The 18,100-nt window shown below is 36.0% G+C and overlaps 2 protein-coding genes across 2 annotated transcripts; one reads left to right on the forward strand and one right to left on the reverse strand.

The window, feature by feature from the left end:
- The first annotated feature begins 6,040 nt into the window (after positions 1-6,040).
- On the forward strand, positions 6,041-8,697 carry LOC121806938 (lipoyl synthase 2, mitochondrial-like). Its single transcript, XM_042207115.1, has 4 exons — positions 6,041-6,556; positions 7,082-7,293; positions 7,427-7,806; positions 8,276-8,697. The coding sequence occupies exons 1-4, from the start codon at positions 6,105-6,107 to the stop codon at positions 8,378-8,380; spliced, it is 1,149 nt and encodes a 382-aa protein (XP_042063049.1). The 5' UTR covers positions 6,041-6,104; the 3' UTR covers positions 8,381-8,697.
- Positions 8,698-10,528: 1,831 nt separating this feature from the next.
- LOC121807506 lies at positions 10,529-12,949 on the reverse strand. The gene is made up of 2 exons (XM_042207747.1): positions 12,234-12,949; positions 10,529-10,843 (listed from the first exon to the last, which is right to left on the reverse strand). Exons 1-2 carry the CDS (start codon positions 12,492-12,494, stop codon positions 10,715-10,717), a joined length of 390 nt encoding a protein of 129 aa, XP_042063681.1. The 5' UTR covers positions 12,495-12,949; the 3' UTR covers positions 10,529-10,714.
- Positions 12,950-18,100: the final 5,151 nt, after the last annotated feature.

Raw genomic sequence — 18,100 nt, forward strand, 5'->3', positions numbered from 1 at the left:
AATATACAAATATAATTTCTTTTAAACAAATAAACATGATTGACGAACTGGTCGTAATGATAACCACATATTTTTATAGTTCTTAAGCTCAATCACTGAAGAGACTATTTTCGAGTCTCCATCCTTTTTAAAATGGGATCCCCTCAATGCAACAATCGTTTTCTATTGAGAGGTGAAATTCGAGTATCTTCTGCTGAGTTATTTCTTTTTTTCATTTATAAGAATAGTCGTAGACATAGTAGGTATATATTCATAGTAGGTATTTGTAAATGACGTTCAAATCCTTCGATTATGTATATATCTCACTCAATCACATTAACTAAACCAAATAGAGAAATAAAATACAAATGGGTTCAATACTTTTTTCTATGCGAATCGATCATGCTATAGGTTTTCAAATTAAATTTAGGGGTTCTATAGTTTTTCCTATGCAAATCGATCACGCTATAAGTTTTTAAATAAAAATTTTAAAATAAGACAAACTATCCAAATTAGCCATTGGTCTAAAGTTATTAGTACAATAGTACTCTCTTTTAACCACAAATCAATTGCTATATAGGAGTAGTAGTACATATTATTATTGTTTGGTTCTTCTAGAAAAAGGAAAGTGATCATTTTCCAATTATAATAATAGGATAAGTCTTACTCTGCTGACACGCCAATTTCATGTTCTTTATACTGTGTCGTTGATTTGTTTGGACAGAGGAGTAACTATTTTTGTAATCTATTCTTAATATTGTAACGACTAGAAACATGCATTCCAACGGTAAGTCACTATTTTTATTTCAGTAGAGACAAAAATAAAAAAACTAAAGTCTTCGTAATGGAATTGATTCGTGTAATTGTAGGCCCATTGCATGTGACAAATGAGATATGCTGTACCACTATTTTTGAACTTTTTCTTGCTGTAAATTCATTGACTACTCCCTTCGTCCCTATGTAGTACGTGCATTTCATTTTGAACACTCATTTTTAAAAAAATATAATAAATAATTAAAGTGGAAAGAAAGTAAACTAAAAATAAGAATAATATAGTTAAGAGTATTCTCTGTATTATTCTTTCTCTTATTTTATATTTTCTCTATTTTAATTATTTATTATCATTTTTTCGAAATGAGTGCTGAAAATGAAACGCCTCTGCTACAAAGAGACGGAGGGATTACTATTTAGTTAAGCATTTACCATGTTGCCCTTTTATAAGAATTATTCTATCAATCATATTTAATTATGAAGACGAATTTATTGCATGTTTTAATGTTAGTCCAAATCACCCTCAAATTATAAAAACAATTAGTTTACAATGTACAATCGGACCAAATATGTTGATTGTGATGTTAACATTTTTCTCCATGAAAATAATAAAATGATGTTAATATTGTCTTTATCCTAGTCACGCATTGTGTAGGAGGCCCCCCACCGCATTTATCTGGCTTTCCAAGTAGTATAATAAACCAATCTATTCCAAGACTAATCCAATACATGATGGGACATCAATAACTATGATTTGACTAAAGAGGTTTAGCAATTACCATTTCATGCGTTTATTGTGATAGGTTTTCAAACATTGTGATGCTCTTTTTCTTAGAGCAACTCCAGTGGGCGGACATCCCACTATGACATCCACTAGAACATCTCAAAAACACCTCCTGCCACGTCACTAGGACTTCCCATCCCACTGCCACGTCACTAGGACATCCCCTGCACAATCCGCCCTTCCCATCACACTAGGACATCCCGCAATTAAAAAAAATCATACATTAACAAATAAAACAATTAACATTTACGGAAATAAAATTTGACCGAGAATACGAACGGGAAAAATTAACAACTTCATCGGAAAAAACATACATGATTCGAAAAAAAAAATTACATACTAATAAAAAAAAACTTCATACATTATCACGTCAACCCCTCCGAGTCCAAACCTCTTCGATGATATCCTGCTGAAGTCGAACATGGGCATCTGTTTGCCGCATGTCGGCAAATGCACGCAGCCGCGCGACCCCTCCATGAGGTACCCCCATATTCACATTCGCGGTGGCCACGCCGTGACCTGGACCTGCACCCGTATCATCTTCGTTGGTCCACTGAGTCAGTTCCGCAGCTTCATTTTCGACAATCATGTTGTGCATTATGATACATGCGTACATGATATCGCCGATGTTGGGAATATACCACTGCCGTGCAGGACCCTTCACAACCGCCCACCGACTCTGGAGCACACCAAATGCCCGTTCCACATCCTTGCGCGCTGCTTCCTGGCGGCTCGCAAAGTATGTCTTCTTTTGTCCGAACGGATGCTTGATTGACTTCACAAAGACGGGCCAGTTTGGGTATATCCCATCCGCCAAATAGTACCCCATATTATGCTGGTTGCCGTTGGCGACGAAACTGATGGCGGGACCAACGCCATTGCACTGAGCGTTGAACAGAGGCGACGACTGGAGAACGTTGATGTCGTTGTTGGACCCGGCGACTCCAAAATAAGCATGCCATATCCACAGCCGGTAGTCAGCTACAACTTCAAGGATCATCGTGGGATGCTTGGCTTTGAAGCCGGTAGTGTACATCCCATTCCAGGCGGCGGGGCAGTTCTTCCACTTCCAATGCATACAATCTATGCTGCCCAACATCCCAGGGAACCCGTGCACCGACCCATGCATATCTATCAGCATCTGGCAGTCTTCGGGGCTCGGACTCCGAAGATACCGCTCCCCGAATATCGCTCTCACTCCCGCGCAAAAATTCTGCAGACACTCGACGGCTGTCGACTCGCCAATGTGGAGGTACTCGTCAAACATGTCGGCCGCGCCTCCATACGCCAGTTGTCTGATTGCGACAGTGCACTTCTGCAAGGGCGTGAGTCCGGGTTTGCCAGCTGCATCCTCTCTGATCCTAAAATACAGGTATCTTCTCTCTAAAGCACCCACGATGTGCAGAAACAGCTGACGATGCATCCTAAAGCGTCGCCGGAATAAGGCTTCCCCAAAATGCGGTTGCGGAGCGAAGTAGTCCGCATACAACCGAATATGTGCAGCAATGTGGTCACGGGGTACTTGAGTTCGACGATGGATCGGCCGAGGTACCGCCGCCTGCTGCCGCCGCTGCGACCTCTGTTGTAGCAGCCTCTCTATCGCACCTTCAACAGCGACCTCCAACTCATTCTCGCTATCACTTTCACTAGACATTCTAGATATACTTGAAATTAGAGATGTAGAGAGAGAAACTTGTTAACACAAGTGGTGCGAATGAAATAAAATTCAACGAGCCGTATATATAGAGTTTTTAAAAAAAAAATTTAAAAACCGGACGTCCGACTGGGAGCCACAATGGCGGACGTCCGCCCTCCCGTCGCGCCGACGTCCGAGGACACCCGACGTCCTCACGGGACGTCCGTATCCGACCCTAAACGCCACAATGGCGGACGTCCCGGTCGCCCGTCGCGACGTCTGACCGGATGTCCGACCGGACGTCCGCCATTGGAGATGCTCTTAATGACAGTTGTATGTATCATATTCAATAGTCCAAATTGATTTATTTAGTAACTTTATCAGGAGTACTATATTTATAATTCATCAATTTGTGGTTTTGGCCTATCCCCTACATTATCAATTCGTGGTTAATAGGCCTATCAAATCGGGTATCCGCGGATACCCGATCTATAAATTTTGGATACCCGATCCCGAATTTCTAAAAATCTAATATCCGATACCTGATCTGAAAATGATTTCGGGTACCCAGGTACCCGACTCGGGTATCCAGTCCCGAAAAATCAGGTATCCAGTCCCGATTGTGGATTTTTTAATTTTTTAATTTTTTAAGAAATTAACTACAAAATTTTAGAAATACAAAGTTGTTGTTCGAATTTGATATAAATTTAAAGTAGTTCGAGCTTAAGATAAAAAAAACTACTACAAATTATTAGAAATAAAGCTTAAGAGTAAATGATTTCGAAAGTACATTTATATTTTTTAAATAATAAAATAAATACATAATTTATTAAATTTTAAAAAATGAAAAAAAACGGGTAATTTGGGTATACCCAATCGGGTATCGGGTTACCAATAATCCAAAAATCCTATACCCGAACTTGATCCCTCAACCCGAAAAATCGAGTTTTGGGTATCCAATTACCTGATATTTCTGGTTCGGATATCGGGTATCCAATTCCCGATATCCATTTTGACTGGCCTAGTGGTCAAGCATTACTAAATTCATGCATATCCAACCAATTACACCCAAATTCATTTTTAATATATCATATCAAGAAACTTACTTTAACCACTTAAATCACACTTATTTTTTATTACCTTCGTCTTTTAAAATTAATTTTTATACCTTTAAAAATAAAAACTTTATTTTAAGAATTTTTTTTCTCTCTAATAAGGTGAGAATCATTCTCTAGTAACAATATTTCAATCACTTTTCTTTCTATTTCCTTCTCAATTTACCAATGTATATTAAAATTTGTGCCATTTCAAAAGTTTTTATTTTTAAAAGGCGAAGATAGTATAACTTTTAATCATACATAAAATAAAATAAACTCCACAACACTTCATTAATAATTTATACTATAAAATTAAATAATGTAATAAAATTTACTGTTAATATATTTATACATATTACTTATTGAATAAAATACACCACTTGAAAAATAAAATATACTGTATTAATTATACTGCGATAACATTCAAAGTTAAAATTAAAAGATATTTAAAAACATTGAAACCACATAGTAAAACATAACACAACTAAACACATACCATCATTGTCCCATACCATTGAAACTGCAATGAAAATTGTAATTAAAATATAATTTCAGGATGTCTTTTTGAACAATATTGGAATTATTTTATATTACGATGGTCAATTTTAATTGAATATAATGATAAAAGTTAAAATATTAAAAAATCACAACAAATTTCATCATAATTTTAATCGCATGAACAAATTACAAAATGTACAAAAATTTTATAAGTATTCCGTTTAATTCGATAGTTTAAAAGTATGAGGGTGACTAGAAATTAGTCAATAGTGTATGATTTAAATGAGTATTTTATATAGATCAAAATCCTAGATAAAAAAATTAATGAGTAAGTTGGGATAGAGAAAAATAAAATTTTACTTATATTTTGGTTGCCAGGATTCTGTCTGGGAATGTAATCTGATTCCTTAAATTTTAAATTCCAGTGTTTGTTTCGATTTTTAATCAAACTGGGAAAGTAATCAGAATCTTGAGAATAAGGAAAGTTAATACAACTTTCCAGGATTCTGAATCATAACTTTTCTTAGGTATTCTTTTTCCCAATTTTAGGATTCTTACATATTTAATGCAATATATTATTATTATTATTATTATTAATTACAATATTTTAAAAATGATTTAAATTATACATCATACTTAATTTCAATATAATAAATAACTATAATTAAAACTATCATAATTAGAACCATGTTATTATAATATTTATATATAATTGTTATTATCATAATAATAATTAATAATTTATTAAATATTTAAAATATAATTATATAATATAAATTACTATATAATAGTAATAAATACTAATTACTATTTTATAAATTAATAATTAATTAATAAAGTCGTAGTAAAATTGTATATTATAAAATTTATTTAATTATAATATCTGTAAGTATAATAATAATAATAATAATAATAATAATAATATATTTATTATTATATTACTCCATGTAACTATAATTATAATTGTATTATTATATACTGTGATGAATAATCCATATTTAAACTATATATTGTAATAATAAATATAATAATATAATAATTAATTTTAATTTTAATTAATAGTTTATTATTATTATTTTATTATTATTGTTCTTTATAAATAAAATATAATAAGTATATTTTCAGTTTGATGTTTCAATCAAATATAAAATTTAAAATCTTGATATTTTCTGAATACAGCAAAATAAAGTTATTGGGAATCATTTTCTCGGGATTCATTTTCCCAGAAATCATTTTATCTACCAACTTTACTTTCCCAAACATGACCTAAAATGAAAAATAAAGAAAAGCCATCTTCCATATTCAACAACCCAATAAGGGAGACAGAGCTGGGAGCAAAATGAATTCGATCGCAAATCGAGCCCTCAAATCCAAATCTACCAACTTCGCGTTCTCTCGATTCACCCAATTTCTGTCTACGATTGCAGCTCCGCCATCTCCGCCGCAATCCGATTTCCAAAAATACCCGCACACCCTCGATGGCTTGCGCCGCAGGCTCGACGACGAATCGCCATCTCTGGGCGACTTCATCAAGCTTCAATCCGACAACAGCTACTCGGTTGAGGTAGGCACCAAGAAGAAGCCGTTGCCAAAGCCTAAGTGGATGAAGGAATCGATTCCCGGTGGTGACAAGTACACGCACATTAAGAAGAAATTGAGGGAATTGAAATTGCACACTGTTTGTGAGGAGGCCAAGTGCCCTAATTTGGGCGAATGCTGGTCTGGGGGCGAAACGGGGACGGCTACTGCCACGATTATGATTCTCGGTGATACTTGTACTCGTGGATGCAGGTGATTAATCAATTTGATTTTGTTTTTGGCTTCTTATTGCAAATTGCACATTGATTTTTATGGGGGAAATGATTGATTTTGTGTTGATTGCACTGAGTTTTACTTTTGTGCGCTGGATGAATGCTGCGAGCTTGTAAATTGGCATTAGGTTTTATGACTGACATTGTGTATAAATAGGGTTTTAGCTTTCTGTGTTAGCACTCTAGGAAAAGAAACAAACATTTTGAACTGTTCAATGAATTCAAATCAAGATAGATGGGAATCTGTCCAATCATGTACCATTAGCTGTCTAGAATCTCTTATAGGTAGTTTGTTCAGCGTGTTGGCTTTTGGGATAACACGATTAAAATAATCAATGTCACTGAACAAAATAAGGAGTATATAAGATCATGTGATCTAAACTAAATTAAGTGGAACAATGTTAGTTTCATTTTACAGATCAGTATGGAAATAATGACCCAGAGCTTGTGTATTGTGTGGTTGCAATTTGAAAAGAATTTGAGTGTTGTTTGTTCATACTTTCAGGTTTTGCAATGTAAAGACATCGAGCACTCCGCCTCCTCCTGACCCTAATGAACCCCAAAATGTGGCCGAGGCAATAGCTTCGTGGGGTTTGGAATATGTGGTGATTACTAGTGTTGACCGGGATGATTTGCCTGATCAAGGAAGTGGCCATTTTGCAGAGACAGTGCAAAAGTTGAAGATTCTGAAGCCATCAATGCTTATAGAAGCGTTGGGTAATAGATTTTCATACAGAGTTTGATGCAGTTGAATAATTTTTCTTGAAAAAAGAACCTAAGTTACCACAGTGATTTGTGACAGCTATAAAATTGCACTTTTTTTGTTGATTACATTGCTCTCAAACTGCAGTTCCTGATTTTCGAGGAGACGCAGGCTGTGTAGAGAGAGTCGCCACATCAGGATTGGATGTATTTGCACACAACATTGAAACTGTGGAGGAGCTCCAGAGTGCAGTTCGTGATCACCGTGCGAACTTTAAGCAATCTCTCGATGTTCTGGTTAAGGCAAAACAATATGCACCACCGGGTACTCTCACAAAGACTTCTGTAATGTTAGGGTGCGGAGAAACACCTGACCAAGTAGTGACAACCATGGAGAAAGTGAGGGCAGCTGGCGTTGATGTCATGACATTCGGTCAATACATGAGACCATCAAAGCGGCACATGGCAGTATCGGAGTATATAACACCTGAAGCTTTTGAGAAGTATCGACTCCTGGGCATGGAAATGGTTTGTTGCTCATCTGTATTTTTGACCAAAAATGGTTTGTTTTCTTATGATGACATGAATGCTAACATGCTACTTCAAATTGCTATCTTTCAGTTCATGTATTTGATTAACATCCACCTTATATTTGTTTGTGATCGAATTGTGTTCATTAGGACAGAGAAGTACTCATACTTGACCTTATTGTTAATCCTCACCCCTTTTAGTTGTGATTCCTTCAATCCCTTGTCCTAGGCAGCCGTTTATTTGAATGCCAATGCTCAACTCTATTCACGTACTCGAAACGAATTGATTATATAACCCTTGTCTGATTTAGTATCCTGCACTAGGCTAACAATGGGAAAAAAATTACAAGAAAGCGAAATCATCCTAGATGAAGAATTAGTTGATATTTGATTGAAGCTCTAGCCTCTAAAGACAATGTGATACTACTATATTGTGACAATACATTGATGTTTGTTGGCTGTGGCAGGGATTCCGATATGTGGCATCTGGCCCCATGGTTAGGTCCTCATACAAGGCAGGAGAATTCTACATCAAATCCATGATAGAATCTGATCGAGCTGCTTCTTCCTAATACTGCTGGACATCTCTGATGATTGTTCTTGACCAGACTCATGCCTCAGTTTTAAGATCTTGATAAGTTTTTACTGTGTCGGGAGAGATCTTAAGGGCCGTCACGCTTCCTTTAATCCTGGAACAAGGTTAGGTGCATGAGGTTCTGCTATCTTTTCGTTTGGTCGATTGGAATGTTTGAATTGTATATCCATCCTTTTTTTTATAGTATGTAAATTAGCATATACGCAAAACCCCATTTACTTTACCCGATGATATATTCATTCAGGGATAAACTGCAGTTTTTTTTATCTGGATATGAAGATTTTGAAAATGTGACATCTTTGACTTTTGAGCATTTAAATGAATATTTGCATCAAGATGGAATGCGAAATCTAGTTAAAAATGTGGTGTAAATTAGAGTCGTTCTAATCCCCAGTTTCAGTACTAGTAGTATATACTTTGTGAGCAGGGCAGGGAAATAAAAATTTAAGTTGTTTGTATATATATGAAGAAATAAATCAGTGAATCTATTATTGGTAAAATTACAGTTATGTTATCATTACAAGATAACACCCAAATTATTGTAGCCATGTTAAAACACCATGTATATGAAATGAAATAATGTGTTTTAAATGATTGAGGGATGTGGGCTACATATGAACATGCAAATTCATCAAAAAAGTTAAAGTGCTTAATATGCACACGCGAGAACACCACCAGTCTCTATCTCTCTGTCACAAGCCATCGCCATTGCTCTCACTCACTACCTCTCTCTCTCTCTCTCTCCTCAGTCCAAGTTTGGCTGCTTTTTCTTGTAGCTTTCCCTCTCTACACCGAAATGGGCAGCTGTCTCAGCGCCGGAAACCACAATAAAGAGACGGACAACCGCCTGTCCATCGAAGGAGAGCCGCCTATGTCTCCCCGCAGAATTCTCCAAGTAGAAACTGTTAAAGAGGTATTGCTAGAGACTACCGTTGCTCCTAAACCCCGAGCCGAGAAGTTCAAACCAATGTTGCAAGAATGGAAGACAGAAGTCCGGAAGCCGCCTTCAATCGCCGGAAAAGACAGCGGCAAGAACGCAGAGTGTGGCAAGAGTTTGTCGACTGTGGCGGCGATAAAGCGGAGTGCCGCCGTCGACGACACTGTGGTTGATCAGCGGCCTTCGCCGAGGAAACGGAGGGCGAATGGCGAGGGGAGGGCGGCTGCCAGGAGACTGGCGGTACCCCAGCCGGAGAAGAGGGGTCAGGTGGCATCAATGAGGCCGGTGAGAGGGGAGGAGGTGGCGCCGCCCCGGAAGGAGTTTAATCGGAAGAGTCCGGCGGCGGGGGAAGCTGAGACGCTTGAAAATCCTTTTGTCTCGTTAGAATGCTTTATATTTTTATGAGGGAGTTTTTTCATTTTTACCAATAAAATTTGTTAGAAGAATGATAGTGCTATATATATAGGATATGTGAGAACCATGTTTAACATTGTTCATTTTGTTTTATGCATTTTATTTGATTTTAATACATTAAAAAATGTTATTAATATTTTAATTTTATAATTTTCACAAATATCAAAGCTCAATTGATAGTTAATATACGGTAAACAGAATCGAGAGTGTAGTAAAGAGAACAAAATGAATACGGTAAACCACAGATGGTTAATTATCATAATATTTTATAACAAGGTTTTAAATACTAGTACTATGAATTAAAAAATGAGGAAAGTGTGATATGTATTTATGAATTAACCAACGTAAAATTAGAAAAAAGGATATCCAAGCCCAACCGGTTGTGGGCCTCTTTGGACCAAACAAATGGTTAAAAGACAAGAACTATTGACCAAAAAGAAAATACACTATCGACTTATTATAGAACTACTGAGATTTGTGATTTATTAGACAAAAGCATTGGAAGCTACTTATTTTTCTTATAAACAATGTTCAAATTTTAAGACTTTAATTTAGGACCAAATCACAAACATCATACTAAGATTCATAACTACATGTCGGATTTAAGAACCCATGTATCACTGCAAGAACAATTTATTCTCATTCAATCCTCGTATTTTAATGATTTCAATTGACTCTAGACATTGTTCGACGTTATAATTTCAAACACGAAAGAAGAATACAGGATTTCATGCACTTGTTCCGTTGTTCGTGAAATCATAAAACTAAAAATCGTGGTTAAACACCAAGAAAGCATTCCAAGGATGATTTCAACTTGAGATAAGAACTATATACATAGTACTACAATAAACAAGAACTTCCACAACCCATGGCGTAGTCTTTATGCATCTAAAAATCACCTCAAAAAGAACACTTTCTTCACTTATTCATCATGATTCATAAGGCTGTGCTCGGAAATATCTAGGACAACGTATAGGTGGGCCGGGAGACACATTCGGGAGGGCATGGTGCAGGCGCCGGTTGAGCGATGAAAGTAGGCAACCTTTCACCTGGCATCAACACTGAAATTTCCTTTGCGTATACACCCATCTGCAGATTCAAATTCATTATTCAAACGAGTAGGGCTCTAGGTAAGAATGTAACCACATTCAACTTTCAATGACAAGCAACAGAACAAAGAACTGTGTTCCTAAGAACAGGGAACACGCATGAATGAGGACTCAATGCTCGAAAAAGCAATCAAACGAGCATTCAAGCGCCTTCAACATTAAGGGGCCCATAAAGTTTTGCATTGCATCATTTCCAACTTGTTCAACATGTAGGAGACAACAAATGAAGTAATTCATGAGCCCAAATCTCTCCCTTCTCCTTGTCGGGTTCTCACTTCCCATGGTTGCTACACCTAATTGATCCCCCTTTCTATTTTATGTGCATGGCTCTATTAGTGTAAAAAAGTTATGAATTAATGTTGTGATCAAGATTTTAAGAATTATAGGAAAACTAAAGATACTATGATTGTTTGAGGTACCAATTTTCCTTGGACAAAATCAGATGCTAGTAACAAATAAGGGTCCCGTATGGGCTATAATGTCTCATGCTAGTTTCACTTTACAATTTAACAAATACCAAAGCATAAAAATCGAATCTTTACACCAAGATCACAATGCAGTTGAACCATAAAACGAAAAGAGACATTCTCAAGAAAATCACAATATTCTTCTACCATTGCAACGGGTAAAGTCGATATACAGCTTGAGGTGTGATAGAAATTTAAATTTTTTGAGATAATCATGTTCTTCCACATCAAGATAAAACCCATCATTTGCCATCATCCAAGAGAGTTCTTATTCAAGCTAGGATCATTGCAGTGGGTGTGATGATAATTAACCTCAAAAGTTCTAAAAAATATGATGTAAAGTTGAAATTCCATAGCTCTATAAGACCTATATGTATAATATATTTGTAAATAAAATTTGATATAACTTCATTTGCACATCATGTGTAGAGCCAACATGAAGGCGATTTATATGGCTTTTTAATATGAGTAGAGAATAAAAAATGGCCATTGTAATAACAATCTTGTCTAACTTTTGTTTTGATCTTCACAACGGAATCCCTTATATAAAGGTGAAATCTTTTTTAACTTTACCATTCAATAATACTAAACAACATAATTACTCGAGAATAAACAACACAAGTTGAGAAAAAACACTATTTTTTGAAAATATAGGAAACAATATTTAAACTAGTTCAACTTTTACAAATAATAACTTGCAAGAGGGAAAAAAATTAACTGCCTTCTGCGAATTCAACTGATTGTAAAGCAACCATTTTTATGTCTCATTTCATGATTTTTAGTCTCGAGTGCGAAAGGATCGGCATAGTAGTTTGCTGGATATTTGATTTCTTGATCAAAATGCACAGATAATTTCAAGAAATGTATTTTTTTTTGCATGAACAAGGGAGAAAAAGGTTGCACCTTTAGACAAGGATAGTCCATCTTTCTCAAATTTCCGACACCGCCGTCAAGGCTGGCGGCGGCGGCAGCGTCCGACGACGGTGGCCGGAGAAACCTCTCAAAAATAGCCATCACAAGAAACATGGAGATGAGAATAGCGGTGGCAACGAATCCAAACGACACCGCACTCACAGAGTTGTCGAAGCTCCTCCAATAGTCCTCCCTCTCCACTCCGCCGCTCACTGCCGCAGCCGGCGCCGCCGCAAAACTCGGCCTCCCCATTGCAGAATACTAAATCTCTCAAACCGAAACAATCTCTCATCACCAACTCAGAAAATTCGAGAAAAAAATTAAACACACAAACCACATTTCCAAGATGCGATTTTTCAAGATGCGATTTTTATGAATTCAACGATGAAAAACTAATGGGGAATTTGGGTTTCTTGGATGCTAGAAGTAGAAAACAAGAAACAGGGAAAGCTCCAGTTTTGGTTAATGGAAAAGAATTTAGCATTTAGCATATAAATGCATTTGGGATTCGAGGGAAAATGGAGTAGTTGATGAGAAAAATGATGGTGGAAAAGGTGAGCTTCAAATTTCGAGGAATTATAAGATTATTCTTATTTTCAATTGCGCTAAATTCCAAAGGGGTTCGGCCTTTTCTTCTCACTCACGGAGTTCGAAAATTGATCGACAGAGAGAAGTTTGAGTGAGCTCTGTTGACGGAAACCAAGGTGGTCAGGTGGCCTCACAATTCAGACGACATGATTTCACAGTTTATATAAAATTCTCCAACCATTTAGCTTAAATGAATTAATACCTATTTCTGTGTAAATATCATATCAAATGATTTTATTCTGATAATTTATTCTAAATTCAAATTTAAAATATTTTTTATATTATACTTTTTTTAACTTACAAAATTTGAAAACAAAATTATTTAATTTTAGTGTAAACCTGCAAATAGATAAAGTACTAATATTTTTTCTCAAAAATAAAAAGTAAGATTGATTTTGGAGTAATATTGAAACTAATTATCTATCTCATTTTAAGTTTTAATATATCATTGGAGATGGTCGAAAATATGATGTAATATTTTTTTACTATTAAAATTATTATGTTTTTTAAAATACTCCCTCTGTCTTATAAAAATATGGGCAATAGGTATGACACGAGAATTAAGATAAAATTGATAAAGTAAGAGAGAAGAGGAGAAATGTATGATAAAGTAAGAGAGAGAAGGATAATGATAGTTAAAGTAGAGTCCGTGGAAAGTGTAACCTACATTATTTAATTGATATAACTTTTTAAAAATAAAATGCATATATTTTTGTGGGAATTGATGAAAATAAAAGTGCACATATTTTATGGGTCTCAGAGAGAGTATTTTTTTGAGAAAAATGAATATTTTGCGTCCTTGGGTTTAATAAAGTGGAGTAGAACTAAGGCCATCCACAACGCTGTTCCTATACCGTTCCTAAACCGTTCCTTAAACTACTATTTGCGGGCCCCACTGTACTTTTTTACTCCATTCCTTAACTAAGGAACGGAACCTGCAACCCTCCGTTCCTTAACCGTTCCTTAACCGTTCCTTAAATTACTATTCATTCAGTTTCATTTTTTATTTTTATTTCCAACTCAATTCAATTAAAACAAACACACTTTAATAAAATTAAAATAACATTACAACTTAAAATTCAAAAAAATAGAAAAAGACATAATTAAAATCCTAAAAAAATAAAAATTGACATAATTTAAAATACAATTTTATAGAGACAACCAAGAATAAGTTTGTCCCACATCGAAAGTGGAACATAAAACATTCAAGGATGTCTCTATAAAATAGAGACAACCAAGAATGAGTTTGTCCCACATCGAAAGTGGAACATAAAATATTCAAGGTTGTCTCTATAAAAGAGAGACAACCAAGAATGAGTTTCATAAATTCGCAAGCCCATCAAATATATATGGGCTAATACGAATTTCTAGTATTCATTTATTTGTAAAAATTGTTTTTAAATATAAAAAACAATTTTTATAAATAAAAATATTTTTTTTATTAAATTCGATTTTTAATAAAAAAAATCGAATTATTGCGTCACCGTGACGACGCCCACTCGCGGGGCAGCGAGTGGGCGTCACGCGTCGAATGGGAGGCCGCCACGTCTCCTCGGCGCGTGGCGGAACGTGTCGTGCCGCGTCTCGCGGGAACGGCACCCGGCACGGCACCGGCACGGAATGGCGACGACACGGGCGGCTGCAACGCGTGCCGCCGCGGTTCCGTTCCTCCGGAACGAAATAAGGCACCGCAACGGCACGCGTTGCGGATGCTCTAAAACTGTCCCGTGAGTCGTGACCTTTTATTTTATAGTACTAGTAGTACTATAAAAGATGATTCTTGTGTCCTTGATAAGATATGGTCAATTATTTTCGATATTACGAACGTTGAATTCTTGCATGTAGGGTGCTAATCAAGTCAGTCTAATGAGTTTTGGATTAATCATATTGTGTATGTTGATCAGGCGCAGAGTAATTGGATTATAATTTTATCAAGTTCAAAATTTTTAAATTTAACTAAAATATTTAGATTTCAAGCTAGCTCAAAGGACTATTTGAATAGTTAGCTACTCCTTCCATCCCACAAGAACATGCAGGGATGCATGGAGTAATATAAGAGCATTCACTATAGGGGCGGCGCGCCGGCCGCCCCCGAACCGCCGTCGCCGCGCCTACCTATAGTGTGGGAAGCGTCCGCCCTGAGGCGGACGCATTTTTTTGGGCGGAAGGCCCATCGGCGAGAAGGCGCCGAGGACGCGCTGAGTGTGCTTCGCCGCGCTGATAGGCGCGCCGGCAGAGGCCTGACACTTTTTTTTAATTATTTTCAAAAATTTTATTATAAATGCCACTCATCCACACACATCTTCACACACTTCACACTCCATCCATTCATCCACTCTCAAAATTTTCACTCTCTAAAAATGCACGGTGGAAACGACGAATCACCCGGTTCTGACGAATATTTGGTCCCAATACATTTTTTTAATTATTTACATTCCGATAATTTTAATTAGAATTGAATTAAAATATACAAAAAATAAAATAAAATGAAAAGTGGCTAAAAAAATGTCCACTATTGCTGCGGACACTTTTTTTGTGGGCGCGGACAAATAAGAAGTGGTTGTGGACAAAAAAAGTGGCGATGCTATTGGAAGTGTCCACCTTACAGTGGATGCTCTAAAAGTCATCATTGAAGTATCAAATCAGTTGTCAATAGAAAGATAATAGTGCACCTAGGTCCAACTCATGTAGCTACCCCCATTACGTTTTAGGTTAGAGCATCCGCTATAGGCGGCCTTCCCCAATAGCCCTGCCCCTTTTTTTTTTTTTATCTACAGCCCTAATTTTTTGTCCACGACCTCAATTTTTTGTTTCCGCCACTATAGGCGGACACTTCCAATAGCCCCAAAATTTTATAACCAATTTTTATTTTATTTTTTTCATTTCGTTTTTAAATCAGAGGAATTGAAATAATTATAAAACGAGGTAATTTGGACCGAATATTCGTTGTATTGACAAAGGTAAAATTATACAACGAACGTCCAAAAAAAATACAAATAAAAACGCTGCCACCGTCTAATCGGTGGCGGAGTCCGATTCCTCCTATAAAAAATACAAATAAAAAAATGGTGAAAATGGATGGTGGGGGAGTGGTATTTATAGGAGAAATTTTCGAAAAAAATAAAAATTAAATTCGAGGGGGCTAATGCGCGCCGGCCGTCGCCCCACTATAGCCGGCGCGCCTATCCCCCACCGCCCCGTCCTCGCCCCCTTCCTGTCGCTACCCTCGTCCGCCCCCTCGTCGCCCCCTCCGAGCCGTCCGCCCCCTTTCACCTATAGTGGATGCTCTTAATCCTACTCAGATTATAGTTATATCCGGCCAGAAATTCACAACTCTAATCTTATAAATTAGTGGCCTAATCAGAACGTGCCACAAGTTTTGGATTGCATTGCCATCCCAACCTACTTGCACCTTTACATGCATGATCATTGGCAAAAAACAAAATTCTCAAGCCAAAAATAACGAGCTAGCAATACAAAAATGGTTCATAATCAAAATATATATAAAAAAATTGATTTATCAATGTAACAACCACTACAACAAAAAAGGTCAAGGACATTTTTTAATGCAATTAAAGACGCTAATTTGTGTTTCTAAATATACCACCAATGCTTTAAAAGCATCCTTACTAACTAAAATTAGAGAATGCTAATAAAAGCGTCATAAAAATGCAAAGATTAAGTTAACTTGTCCTCCATTTAAAAACGCTTTTTTTTGCATCCTAAACTATTATTCTTTTTAAAAAAATTTCACCACAAATAATTACGTCTCAATTTTTATGTCTATATAAAAACAAGGTTTTTTTTTGTAGTGAACGAAACGAGCCTTCTGTCTGTATGAAAACATAAACAAACGGGAACACACATTTCTCAATATCTGTCATATAGTAGTGATCTAGCTCATTGCAATTCTATTTACACTGAATGAAAAGTTCCAAACTGATCTCAAAACAAATACTCTCTTTGTCCACAAAAAATAGACCACTTTTGTCATTTTTGGTTGGCCACGAAAAATAGAGCATATTTAAAAAAAATAAAAGTTTTCAACAACTTCTCTCTTATTTTACCAATTCCACATTAAAATCGGTGTCATTCACAATATGCCATATTTTTCATGGACCGAGGGAGTATATCATGTGTCCGATATTCAAGCATAATATACGACCACGTGTATCTATATTCACTGTTGCGACTTGAAAAAATATAATAAATTATATTCATAAATAGATCGATTGGTTATCATCAACTGCTTCATGGTTTTTTTTCTTGTAATTATCGATATTAATCAATTAATAAGACGATTCACGTAGTAGTTCATTTATCTACTATAGAAACAAGGATGCGTCAACATCTTTAATTGATGATCAAGCTGTTTAATATCAACAATAATTTTAGCATGTGAAATGAATATTTTTGCTATAATAGAAGACACACGAGTCACGATTAGAAGGATCACATATTCCTACCACCGTTTCTCGTTTGTACCTATTATTTTTGGGGCACCTATTCTATAAATAAGGGACATTTGAATGTATCTTCATGTTTGAATAAAGCAATTCTTTTAAGATGATGTACACGTAATTTTAATACTTACGATTGTGTCTATATAGGTCAAATGATTTAATAATCTTGACATGACATCTGATAGATTAAATGAATAGAGATGTTTGCTTGAACAATGATGATTTGATTTGTGATAGATTAAATGAATAGCGAAGTTTTATTCATTTTTGTAATGAAGGGCATTATAATTACTATGAATTATGGCTAAATTTTGGTATTGTATATGAACTCCGGCGGCCTCTTACTCCGCCGCTTGAGTCGGTTCCATCGGCGGCCTCTCTTTCTGACCTTTTAATCTCTATTTTTGTGGCAATTGAATGGGTATTAAGCAAAAACTGACTTGTCTAGTACTCCCTCCGTCCGCCATTAGGAGTCTTATTCCTAGGAGACACGAGTTTTAAGAAATATTTAAAAAAATGGGTGAAAAAAAGTTAGTGGAATAGAGATCCTACTTGTGTATATTAGTTTTAAATGAAATGTGAGTGGAATGCGTTTGTAGAAGGTGGAACCCTATTACCATTTACGGTAAAAGTGAACCGGAACTCCTATTCGCGGACATACTAAAATGAAAAAACAGAACTCCTATTTGCGGACTGAGGGAGTATTACACAATTTTGAATCAAAATCAGCAACATCCCTATATATTACAATTTGTTAGCATATTAAATTCTTAGTTTATGAATTTTATTGAAGGGTTAGTTTACACA

Source organism: Salvia splendens, chromosome 6 (genome assembly GCF_004379255.2).
Source record: "Salvia splendens isolate huo1 chromosome 6, SspV2, whole genome shotgun sequence".
Taxonomy (NCBI): domain Eukaryota; kingdom Viridiplantae; phylum Streptophyta; class Magnoliopsida; order Lamiales; family Lamiaceae; genus Salvia; species Salvia splendens.

Excerpts from the sequence above, each read along its gene's own strand:
- LOC121806938 (XM_042207115.1), top strand. The coding sequence starts at position 6,105 with ATGAATTCGATCGCAAATCGAGCCCTCAAATCCAAATCTACCAACTTC. Across the intron at positions 7,294-7,426 it reads AATGCTTATAGAAGCGTTGG|TTCCTGATTTTCGAGGAGAC; the intron begins GTAATAGATTTT and ends CTCAAACTGCAG. Across the intron at positions 7,807-8,275 it reads GACTCCTGGGCATGGAAATG|GGATTCCGATATGTGGCATC; the intron begins GTTTGTTGCTCA and ends TGGCTGTGGCAG.
- LOC121807506 (XM_042207747.1), bottom strand. The coding sequence starts at position 12,494 with ATGGGGAGGCCGAGTTTTGCGGCGGCGCCGGCTGCGGCAGTGAGCGGC. Across the intron at positions 10,844-12,233 it reads TGGACTATCCTTGTCTAAAG|ATGGGTGTATACGCAAAGGA; the intron begins GTGCAACCTTTT and ends TTGAATCTGCAG.